The sequence below is a fragment of the Numida meleagris genome, chromosome 2, assembly GCF_002078875.1.
Source record: "Numida meleagris isolate 19003 breed g44 Domestic line chromosome 2, NumMel1.0, whole genome shotgun sequence".
NCBI classification, from domain to species: Eukaryota; Metazoa; Chordata; class Aves; order Galliformes; family Numididae; genus Numida; species Numida meleagris.
The window spans coordinates 88,464,605-88,476,648 of NC_034410.1; the positions used below are offsets into that span (position 1 = coordinate 88,464,605).

The window sequence follows — 12,044 nt, forward strand, 5'->3', positions numbered from 1 at the left end:
CATTCAAAAAATCTTCTACTACACAAACACACACAAAATACAGTCCTTTCTAAACCCTATAACTGATTTTGTTAGCCTTTTCAAATACCTGATTTTATTGAGGATATCAATTCCAGACTGTTCCAAAAGGACATTTTTCACAAAAGTGCGTGGGATGGAAATCTTCTCAGTGCTAGCTTCAATCAGGTCTTCACGGATATGTGCTTTCTTCATTACATTTGGGCAAAGATTTTCTGCTGCATCCACCATGGATTCAAGGAGAGTCTGCAGCACAGTAAGCAAAAGCTAATGTCAGGTATGGAGACTTTGATTAAGTCATAGATCATACCATTATTTTGTTGCATATAATAATTTTAGAATAGCAATTTTTACAATTTTTCTTCCTACACTCTAATCCATTTTGCAATCCAGCTGCAACATAAAAGGCTTTTTACAAAATTAAGCTTAGGAAAAACAACATACAATGGAAACAAGACCATGTAATTCTTCAACCCCTTCAACTTTTTTAAAGTAAGGCCTCACCTACCGATAAAACCAATTTCAGATTTTATTTATTTATTTATTTATTTTTAGAAAAATCTTTCATATGTTCCTCAATGAAGCTGTGTTATGAAGCATCTTTCAACTTTATTGGATTTATCGACCTACCTGTGCTTGTTAGAAAAGGTAATTCTGGTTTAAATCCAATTTTATAAACCATACATCCAGCTCCAACTGGAAGGTACAAAGAGTCCTCACTACACAGAATGATAAAATCATAAAGATTGGAAAAGACGTCTAAGATCACCAATCCAACCATCAGCCCACCCCCACCATGCCCGCTAACCATGTCCCTCAGTGCCACATCCACTCATTTCTTGAACACCTCCAGGGACGGTGACTCCATCACCTCCCTGGGCAGCCTGTGCCAATGCCCAACCATTCATTTGGAGAAGAAATTTTTCCTGTTATCCAACCTGAAAAGATGCAGGTGCACTACAGGTGCAGGTGGAGGCCTCACAGTCCCTGACTTAATCATCCACATATGAATTCATGTCATAAAAAAAAACGAAAGAAAGCAGTAAAGTTCTCATGCACATGTTAGGATGCGATACAAAAACACTACAAGTGTTCTTATCAGTTAAACAAACATCTTTCCTCTGAATACTTTCCACTTTGCAGCCAAAAGGGTTATGTAACACCACAGAAGGTATAAAACAGTCAGAGTCACTTGTAAGACTAAAACTTAAGTTCATACTGTTTTATCTGCATGCATATGTACCTTGTGTACAGTAAAACAGATTCTATGTATAAATGCTAAGCAGTATCTTTTGACCAGACTAGAAACTATCCTTTGTTCACGTTCGCTCCTGTATCCACCTTGCTCAATTTCTAATCCCAGCAGTTCAGAAAAACTGTTTGGTATCTTCTGAGGGCTGTTAAACCATCAGTTAATTTTTCATCATATACATTTGGGGTACTATGTAAGCCCCTTGAAAACTCTACTTATTTCTGTTTTCTCTTCAACCTTATTCCACAGGTTAAGTGACCTCAGACTGAGCTCCATTTTATCGGAGCTTTTCTCTTTGCATAATCCTACCATAACTAGCCATTTTCATGTGTAGATACTAAGAAACAAAGAAATTATTGCATGATAATTTTAGCAATCCAAAAAGGCGCCTTTCAGTCTGTAGGTCTTAAATGACAGATTCTTAAGAGCAGATACATAAAACTGCTGTGCAGTCCTAAAGCAGTCAAAAGGTACTGGGAGGTCTGATCTCTACATTTAACACACAGATGTAAGAGACAACTACCATTAGAGCCAACGTGGAGGTTGGCTTCAGGTTCCCAAGCTCTCTGCACACTCAAGATTCATCTCAGAAGAGATGACTTCTCTGAAGAGAAACAGTTTAAGCACTCATTCTGTCTTTACAAAACAATCTTGTCTTGCTTAAGAACCACTTGTCTTGCGTACAGGTTTCTCTCTGGCTTTTGCTGACTGAATAAACCATCTGTGGGTTCTGTACGTCAAGAGTGACACCAGCAGGAGAAGATAAATGTAAGAGTGATGCTACAATTTCTTCCTTGGCCAAACTCAACTCACTCTATGATGGTGCCTTTTCTTATTCTACTTCTCCCCTCACTTCTCTTCCATTCTTAAAGATAAAAACACCTCTTATTTATGTGAGAAGTGCTTCTTGACAATCCATTTCCAAACACACTTTTCCATAACAAAGCTAGCTGGTTTATATGGAAGCTAAAAATTAAAGCACCATTTACAGCACATACGACATTTTTACTCCTCAATATTAAAAAAATAACTGTACTTATGTGAGCTCCCTTATTTAGCTTCCACATAATGCTCTGAATTGGCCTGAACAAATGAAAAGAAAATCCTAATCCACGTTCAACTTTTTTGCACCACATAAAGCTCTTAGCATCACCACATGGTTTAAAAGAAAACCTTTTAGCCTTGAGTGTAAAATTAATACAAATAGGCGTTACTTTATAGAAAGGGCATTATGACCTTAGAGTTTTTGTAAGGCACATAAACTCTGATGTAGAAGATGTAAGAATAAATGAGAAAAGCTTAGAATGGTAGTGCTAAAGTGCCTTTTGCTGTAAATGCGTAATAACAAACAAAAGACCCATCAAATTAATCTTATGCCAGGAACTATAAATAACACTCCAAATACTAGAGAGTACTTTTTTTTTTTTTCCTTCTATAAGGCTCTCTGAAATGCATAGGACTTAAGTGTGTAAGATGTATGCAAAGGGCAGACCTCTTAACATCTGTCCCAGTAACAGCCTAGAAGTTACACCGGGAAGAATCCTGTGGTTAAATCGCTTTCATGTCTGCAGAAATCAAAGATGGGAAAGAATCTTCACCTTATTTCATACAGTAGAGGAAGGGGAAAAAATGCTACAAATTCAGCGCCATTTTCTTCCTCACTAACTTTTTAATTTATAAAAAGTAATTAGTAATGTGGTATTATTACTGTTCTTCATTACATTCCCACTGACTAAAGCCTTTTCATGTTGATTCAATTGAACTGTCCTATCTGCACTTTTGGATTCTTCAATAATCTAAATAAAGCAAAACACAGGGAAGTAGCTTAGTCAAACATAAGTACCTTTGAACTGTCTCAGAACCTTGCTTTTAAATTTATCAGCTTCCAGAAGATGCTGTAAGTTCCTCAAATTGCTCCAACCTACCTTCTTGTTGGATAGACGCCTTTCCGCATGCTGTATAAATGACTCTTCTTTATTTGTTACACAGTAAGACATAACATAACTGAACATAGAGGTTACTGCAGAAGTGCTGCCTGAACTTAGATGGGAATATTTACAGATCAACTACATCTATTTCAAGAACAGAAGTTTGACAGAAGCTTGTGAAAGGATTTCCTGTGAAGCTGCCTGTTGGAATTCTTGAGGCACTTTCAATACACACAAGTTATCCAAACTCAACAGTTTAAGCAGAAATTCTGCACCAGGTTCAAGGTAGTCATTGGGATAAAAATTCTGCAGTGGAGCCTACAGAAAAAAAGGCTTTCATTCCAGTGGAATACCTTAAATAGAGAGTACTTTTCTCCACGGCATAAGACTTTCTAGGGTGCTTTAGAGACACCTTTATTAAAGGCGTAAGGAGCAATCAATAAGTCTTCCCCTCCTAGAAGATTCCCAGAAGAGACACATGGTGTTTGTAGTCTTTTCATAGAATTATAGAATGGCTTGGGTTGGAAAGGACCTCAAGGATCATCAAGTTCCAAACCCCTACCACAGGCAGTGCTGCCAGCTGCTAGATCAAGAACTAGATCGGCTTTCATCAGGGAAATTCCATTTGATATAAACACTATATGCTCCTTCTGCTGTTGCAAACACTAAAGTAATTTTTTCATTCCAGCTGGGCAAGTAGCCAGATAATAAAGCACAAAGTTGTAAGAAACTAATAAGGAAAAGATAACTTGCGCACAAATATACTGAGAAGTTAAAAAACCACCCATAACTGTGTGGCTTATTTGCATTTTTAAATATCAACAGAAGACTCAAACATTAATTACTTCTGCATATGAGAGATGATAAAACAGCCACCCACAGACCTTAAGCTGCTCATCCACAACCCTTGTGACTTCTCCAGCCATGGATTCAAGGGTCTCTTGGATTGGATTGGAGAGTGAACCATTTGCTCCTGCCCAAGCAGCTCCACCAAGGTGGTACAGATTTGGTAAAAGCTGTAAGACAGAAAGAATACCTTCAGAAAGTAGGCCCTTTACCATCTGTCTTCAAATGTGAACAAACAGCAGGAAACCTCTCCACTAAATCAAAGTCTTTAAAAATATTAGCTGATCATCTAAAGAAAATACTAACTTGTGACACATTGTTACTATAACCTCCCAAAAGAAGAAGGTTGCAAGCACACACTGAGCTGCTCTCCCAGTATTATCAATTTGCTGAGAAAGGCTTACTGTTTTGGAATTCTTGGCATCTCGCATAAGCCTTTCTGCAGATTTGACATCTTCCTGTACAGCATCCACACCACAGTTTCTTAAAGAGTTGAGATGGTCTTGCACTTTAACACATATTCTGTCAATCATCTACTTGAACAAAGGAAAGAAAAAAGACAAAACATCAGGATGCTGCTCAAATGCAAATTGAAATCAGTCCAGGTAGCAAATCAATACTATCATGATGAGATTTGCAGCGAACATGTAAAGATCTGGAAATGCACGAACACTGCTCAGAGGTATGTCAATGCTACAGAAAGAAAGCACTGTGACTCTTAAAGACACACCCAAACACCAGGAAAATAACAAAACTTTGCCATTAAAAAATATTTTATTTAACATATTTCTCCCATAGTTAACTCTGGGATAACTACAAATAATGAAGAAGTTACCCATTTTAGGTTTTGTTTTGCTTTTTGGAGCAGCTTTAATACTGAAATTCTTTCTATATCTAAGCCTTTGCTTTGATGGTCTGTGAATTGTTAAGATGTTCAGACACTCAAAGAAAGCTCTGTCACAGTCCATTCAATAAACATCAGAGATTTCCCCTACCTAAGCAAAATAGCATTGTGTAGGCTTTGGGGGATTTCTTTCACAATGTAAATATTCCTAGTTGCAAGGGAACTATAAATGCCAAGGCAGAAGCTTCCATCAGATCTGTCACAGTGGGATAAAATGAACTTCATCTGCACTGATATCACATTTCATTCAACATGCTGCTAGGCTGAGGCAGATGGTTTATCTGTATCCTTACAAGGACCATGGAAAGGCTAACATATTGTCAGTTTCGATTAAGAAACACATAGAAGAGGCATATAATAGTTAAAAGTATTTACTGGCCTGAATAGTATTCAGTAGAACTGTCTAATTGAAATTTCAAAGCAACATCCGAGTGCATGTGTTATCAACATATCAAGCCTCAAGTTCTAACATCTTATATCATTATCAATGAGAACTGAAATAATTTCACAGCATGCTCCTTTTCTGCTCTACATGACTCTTCCTCTTGAAAGGGTTTTGGGTGTTTTTTTGTAGAAGGACAAAAAGCTAATTAATTATCAGACAGTGGAAGGTCTCACTGGGACATCTGGACTGAAAAAAATATATACATCCTGGGAATAATAATGTATTTCCATGATAGTAACTGAAGGATCTTTTCTAGCTCTCTTTTAAAACTGTTTTCAAAATCCATCCCTACAATGCACAATTTAATATAGAAATGAGTATTTTTTCTCTACTTTTGAAATAATAATACATTTCATTTACTGAAACTTGATAAGCATATGATTGTTGGAAGGAAAGCACAACTAAAATCACCAACATATAAAAAGATGTAAATTTAATTCATACAGAAATTATTAACACAGGATAAAAGGTGGCATTGGAACCCATAAATGTCTAAAATAAAACAACATTGCTCTTGCAGCTTTCAGTGCCCGTACATCTCCAAGTACCATTTTCTCTGCTGAGAGATTATAATAGAATTCCAGCCTGCAAATCAAATTTTGTCCCATTAACTTTTAATGATGCACGTAGAAAAAAGCTACTTGGAATTTAAATTCACTGAAAAAATGCAGACAACACAGAGAAATGTTATTGACTCAGCTGAAGAGCAAAACAAGTATTCCCCTCCTGTCTGCTGGAGTCTTCCATTTGAATGGGAACAGAACTAGTGCAAACACGCAAATAAATTTAAAACAAAGGCTGCGACAAGTTTTATTTTGTTTACGTCACCTTGCTTTAGTGGTGTACTGGAGCTGAAAACAGCCCTGGGGAGTACTGGCAAGAAATGCACTAGAACAAGAGAGAATGGTGAGCAACAACAGAAAATTCTGGTAGACCTTTCAAGAGAAGAGAAAAACAAAAACAAAAAAACATACTCCCCTACCAAAAGACCATGTTGCATTTCAGCAAACTTAGGTACTGAAGCTTCCCAGCTTTGAGCAGTATTTTGGACTGCATTAGGTCACCTTTTCAGCAGTCCACAATTTAGAGCAAAGAAGACTTCCACCTTCCACTGCTCCCTACATCTACGTAAAGCCTCCCATGATGATTGAAATTCTGAATGTCTAAGGTAGATGATGACTTGCTTTCTGGTAGTATCAAAGGGCACACTTACGTGGTAGCTCAGTGCTGTGTAGAGATACCAGAACTCAGACATCAGATGGTGACAGAGCCTTATGACGATACTTGTCACATTGACAAGAGCTTGCTGAAACAGTCAGACTTTTGACCACAAATTAATTAAACTGTTCTCGGTTCCAACAGAAGCTCACTTGGAGATACCTAGGGTCTTTCTTACTGTTCTTAAGACCTACCTCTACCAAAAAAATGTTGGTTTTTTTTTTTCCAAAAATAGCATCACTGATCTTTCTTATTTCCCACAAGGCACATTCTGCTTTAAGCTATTCTGACGGAAGAGCAAGAGAATTCTGTCTCCAACCAGATTTTAAAACCAGAGTGTCACGGTTTTATGATTTTCAGTTATTGGTATTCCACATCATAACATCGTGTAGTGAATGTACCTGGTTCTCAGAAGAGAAGGACTACTACATTCCCCAGGGAACTTTGCTCCTCTGTTACCATTTCCAGTCAGAGGGAAAGATAAAAATTTGCAGATGACAAGACCTTGTGTTCTTTCCGCCCGTCTCTCATCCTGGCAGCATCTCGCTCCCCAGCCGTCTTATCGTTGGTATTAGAGTAAGGCCTACCTTGATTTTTGGACATTCTCTCTCATTGTATTGGATTTATCAGCTTAAATTGTAATTATATTGTATTATAGTGTGTTGTTTGGCATTCCGATATCTTATTTAGTAAATTAGTTTGTTTCTCCTCAGATTGTTGCCACTGTTTTGTTTTTAGGCCCATCTCCCTACCCTTTTTCCTTTCCTGGGGTGTGGGTTCGTGGGTCCCCCGCCCCATTCATCACAGAACCGGGCCAAACGCCTGTAAATCATTGACACAGAGAAGTACCAATTAGGAACAAAGTACTCACCTGCTGAGTGGTACTAGTAACAATGCCTTGCTGCAACCGGTATGCTTGCTCCTGTAAGTACTTTCTGGTCTCATGATTTCGAAGCAAGTAGTTTTCTATCTAAAAAAGCAAAGCTAGATTAGGAAACTGATTTGCCTCTCTACATTGTTATTCGCTTTCAATATTGCCACTGTATCTAAAAGGAAAAATTGCTTTAGTATAGTTTTGTTTGTTATCTACAAACCTTATTTTGTGTGTCTCAATGCTGGACAATCACTTTGGCAGATATCCATTCAGTCAGTAGTGAAATACTAAAAATTGTGTTTTTTCCCAGTGTTTTCTGAGTTATTCATGTCCTTTGAAGAATTTAGTAACTTTTGTTGACAAAAGGAGTAGATACAGGTCTGAGAAATAGCTAAAGGGAATCTATCCTTACAGTTGTAGAGACCGTGACAAGAAAGCTAATTCTCTTAGATTCATTTGGCTCACGGCAAAAAGGTGGATTTAAACAGCAGCGTGGATTCAAGAGAAGTTATGTAAAAGTGCATAACTGATACAGGAGCCTCAGTTCAAAAGTTACATTTGCTAACCAGTCCACAAGTGCTATTCAGAAAAAAGTGATTTCTAACCACAGCTACTGGTCACAGCCCACTGCAGCTGTCACCAGCAGTTACTACCTACCCTCAGTCAGCTTAATAGAATATGGAATAACCCCCTAACTTGGCTCAGCCAATCTTAGTCAAGTCCATAACCCCACTAGTAAACTGCTTAAGTAACCTCTCAGTCTGCATCAGCAGCAAGAACTCAAACAGTGACCATGTCCCTTGATTAGGCCCTCAGGAGTAAAGCAGGGTTTATTCAGTTCATCCACACTGTAAGTAAAGCATGCTGTAGAGACAGTGGTGCATCTGGTGCTGGACCAGGGCCAGGAGCACCCTCGTGTTCGAGCTCAGGTGCACTGAAGCTTGTGGGCCCTCCTGAGATGCCAAGAAACCAGTTCAGGTGTCCCTTCATTGTGCTCCACAGCACAGTTTGTGTGGTGTTCCTGCATGCACAGAATTAGCAGCCTTCACAGCACCACTCCAGAAACTTTCACCTTCCTTTTTTTTTTTTTTTTTTGCAAGAGAACTGCCTGATATTGTATAAACAAAGCTTGAACAACACAAGTTTAAACAAACTGAGGGCGAGTGTTAGCAACTTTGAAATTAATAAAAGTACTCTTTGAACATAATGCCTAATTAGCATGTAGAATTAATGATATTTTTTCAGAGATGCATTTATCATTTCAGATATGAACTTATCTACAATTACATTAAACAAGATGTAAGAAAAACAACCTCCTGCATGATCCAGACTTTTTAAAGCAAAATTTAGATCATTTACATGCATCAAAGAAAAAGGGGCTAACTACCAGCACTTCCCTTTGAAAATCTCTTTAATGAACACTTCTTTACTAATAAGGATCATAGCAATTGCTTTTTAATCATAACTCTCTGTAATATCTATTCATATGGATTCTATGATTCTACCCTGGTGGAAGGAAAACTACTCATTAAAAGACTTGTGAAGCATGTGTTTTCCAATAGAGCAGAAGGCTTATTTAGAGCTTGAAAAATTTACTGTATTAAAACTCATCCGGGAGTTGTATAGCCCATGCAAGTGGAACAGATACAGATACTGTCAACATCATCTACATCCAAAACAACATGGTGCAGTTGTTCATTTATGGCAACACAGTGTGTTAACTTTATATGTATGGTATAAAACACAGGCAGTAAATGTTTTTATCCTCCCCCAAATTTAAGAGCATTCTTTGTCTTGTAGAATGCTGATGACACTTTTTGTGCCACAGCAGAAAAAATGCCTACCACTAATCCTGTGCACAAGAAAATACAAACAAACAGATCTGCAAAAAAAAAACCAACAAATCCATGAGTTGTAGACTCTCCTTTCCACACTTAGATCCAAAGAAATGAAAAGTCCAGATTGCACTGGTTTGGTTATGACTTTTTTATACTATGCCATTGCATTCCACCACCCTTCATTCCAATCACACTGGAATAGGAAGCTTTACGTGCCCTTGCAGCACTTGATTATCACATATATGCCCATGCAACTCAAACATTCAATGAAACTAGTCAAGAATTCTTATTCACTCATGCACAAAATCATGGTCACACTTAAAAAAACATTTTTTATTGGTTTTATTTCTGTAAGTGGTTGGTATGGGCAATACCTTCTGCAGCGCCTCTTCTGTTTTCTCAGGGTTTGTTTTGAGTGCTTGGGAAGCATCGTTCATAGGTATAGGCATGAATCTCAAAGTAAAATTCCTAAAGAAAAATTATATATATATATTTATTAGTAAAACTCAATCTAATTACTGTATCTCTTCATTGAGAATAAATTAGAAGGGAGAGAGAAGATGCATCTAGCCTGTCTGTAGAAGGTATAAAGAGAGCATTTTGAAATTTTTAAGTGAACTAACTGGAGACAAGCATGCTCCTTCTTCCTGCTATGCTTTGACACTAAATAGAGGTGGAGATTTCAAAAAACACAAAACACAGTTAAATGATCAATGCCCAGTGGCTGTCAATTAAAGGCCACGCTGTTCTTTGTGCCTTTGCCCACAAGGTTGGATTACTTTTTCCAATATCAAAACAGAACAGAGTTTCAGTGCCTACCGGCAATTCTATTAGATCTAAATCTAAATGGAAATACTCAGTGACAGATAAGACAGTGACCAGGAGACTGGGTTTTGAAAATTCAGTATTTAATAGCTTCTTATGTTTATAACAATTTGAAGACGCTGAATTATTAATAAAAGCTGACAGAACAAGTGTGGCATCTCCACACTGATCTATGCAAACAATTACTCCCTGCATTTTGCTTATTTGTTTGCAAAATATTTCCATAGCGACATCCATCTGCTGCAATACAAGAATAGAGTTAGAATTTTATCTCAAGTCAAAATTGCATTTAAACCTCTAAGAACATAACTTGGCTAGCATTACACAGTTAAATTTAAAATGTTATATGCGGTGGTATCACCACACACCTTTAGATTTCAATAAAGGTGTTGAAAAGTGTAGGAAGTTCTCAAAAACCATCAAAGAAATTATTCTGCCTATTTTCAATTAGCCTTCTTTTTCTGCAAACATCTCTTCCTCCTCCTTCAGCTGTCTGCAAACATCCTGCTAACCATCTGTTTCTATTCCATTCAGAGCTCCATAAATATGTTCAGAGTCCTCTATTTACGAGCACCTTACAGTTGACAGTTTCAGCTGAGCCTAATTCATTGACTTCACCAGATCCAGCCCTCAGTAAACGCACTAATTCAAACAGTAGATAATAGAATAGAATCATAGAATATGACAAGGTGGAAGAGACCCACAAGAATCACCAAGCCCAGGTTCTGGCTGGGCACAGGAACACCCAAATTCAAACCCTATGTCTGAAAGCAGTGTCCAAACACTCCTTGAACTCCAGCAGCTTGGGGCTGTGCCCACTGCCCTGGGCAGCCTCTTCCATGCCCACTGCCCTCTGGTGCAGAATCCTTCCCTAACCCCCAGCTGCCGCCCCTCCCCCCGACACAGCTCCATGCCATTCCCTCAGGCCCTGTCGCTGTCCCCAGAGAGCAGAGCTCAGTGCTGCCCCTCCGCTCCCTGTGAGGAGCTGCAGCCGCCATGAGGCCTCCCCTCAGACTCCTGAAGTATTTCAGGGGCTAAGATCTTGTGCGTTCAAACACATCTTCAGCACTCACAATGTTTACACCAGTCCTCCCTGCTGTCTGCCCCAGCAGGGCCAAGCTCGGCATTACAGTGGGGTGGGTGTCTGCCGCCAGTCTGCAACATGGGTATCTTAATTACTGTGAAACTCCAATATTCTTTCATTTCCTATTCCACATGAAACACAATTCCCTGAAGGACAGTGCTCTTTTTAGTTGCCCATCCTACTGATTCCTCATTGATACAACCCAATATTTCATACTGCATGCCTGTGCAAGGCTTCCGCTTCTCTTCCACACTGTTAACACACAGTGTATGGCATCAGCAGCAGTTACTCACATGTACCAGCAAGAGAGCAGCTGTGTGGTACTTTGCTGCTTGCCCAGGTCAGCCCACAACAAATGTCAGAGAGAGGTAATTACAGAACTTGCCGATTGCCTGACTACTCCCTGGCAGGTGGGGTATGTATTTAGTTAAAAAAAAAAAAAACAAAAACCAAAGGTAGATTTCCAAGAATCTCTGCAGCTGTTTGACATTTAATACATCACATTAATTGAAATCTATAATTGCTAGCTCTCATTCCAGTAATTATATGCTAAATTCAATTTGTCAAAGGCTTAGCGCTCTGTCCATCTCCCTCATGCACTGAAAAGGGGGAAATGAAAGACAAGGAGATTTCATGGTCACACAGTCAGAGAGGTAGAACATTCAAAGACCACTACTCAAGGAAGGCTCCATAACGGGTTTCCATTGCAGACAGCAGTGTACTGGAATGCTAGCCTATCTGCATCTGAAAATTAAGCAGCTCTTAGGGACAAATATCAAGAATTTAAAGCTTGATTTCAATTTCAATCATTA

At 38.6% G+C, this 12,044-nt stretch overlaps 1 protein-coding gene across 4 annotated transcripts in view; it reads right to left on the reverse strand.

Moving 5' to 3' along the window:
- CARMIL1 (capping protein regulator and myosin 1 linker 1) overlaps positions 1 to 12,044 on the reverse strand; it is a 177,785-nt gene that overhangs the window by 40,166 nt on the left and 125,575 nt on the right. For all 4 annotated transcript variants that reach the window (XM_021385948.1, XM_021385950.1, XM_021385947.1 and 1 more), the window contains 5 exons: positions 9,698 to 9,791; positions 7,483 to 7,581; positions 4,449 to 4,577; positions 4,083 to 4,214; positions 89 to 264 (listed from right to left, as the gene is read on the reverse strand). In XM_021385948.1, coding sequence (XP_021241623.1) covers positions 89 to 264; positions 4,083 to 4,214; positions 4,449 to 4,577; positions 7,483 to 7,581; positions 9,698 to 9,791 — 630 coding nt within the window. The remainder of the gene's footprint in view (positions 1 to 88; positions 265 to 4,082; positions 4,215 to 4,448; positions 4,578 to 7,482; positions 7,582 to 9,697; positions 9,792 to 12,044) is intronic.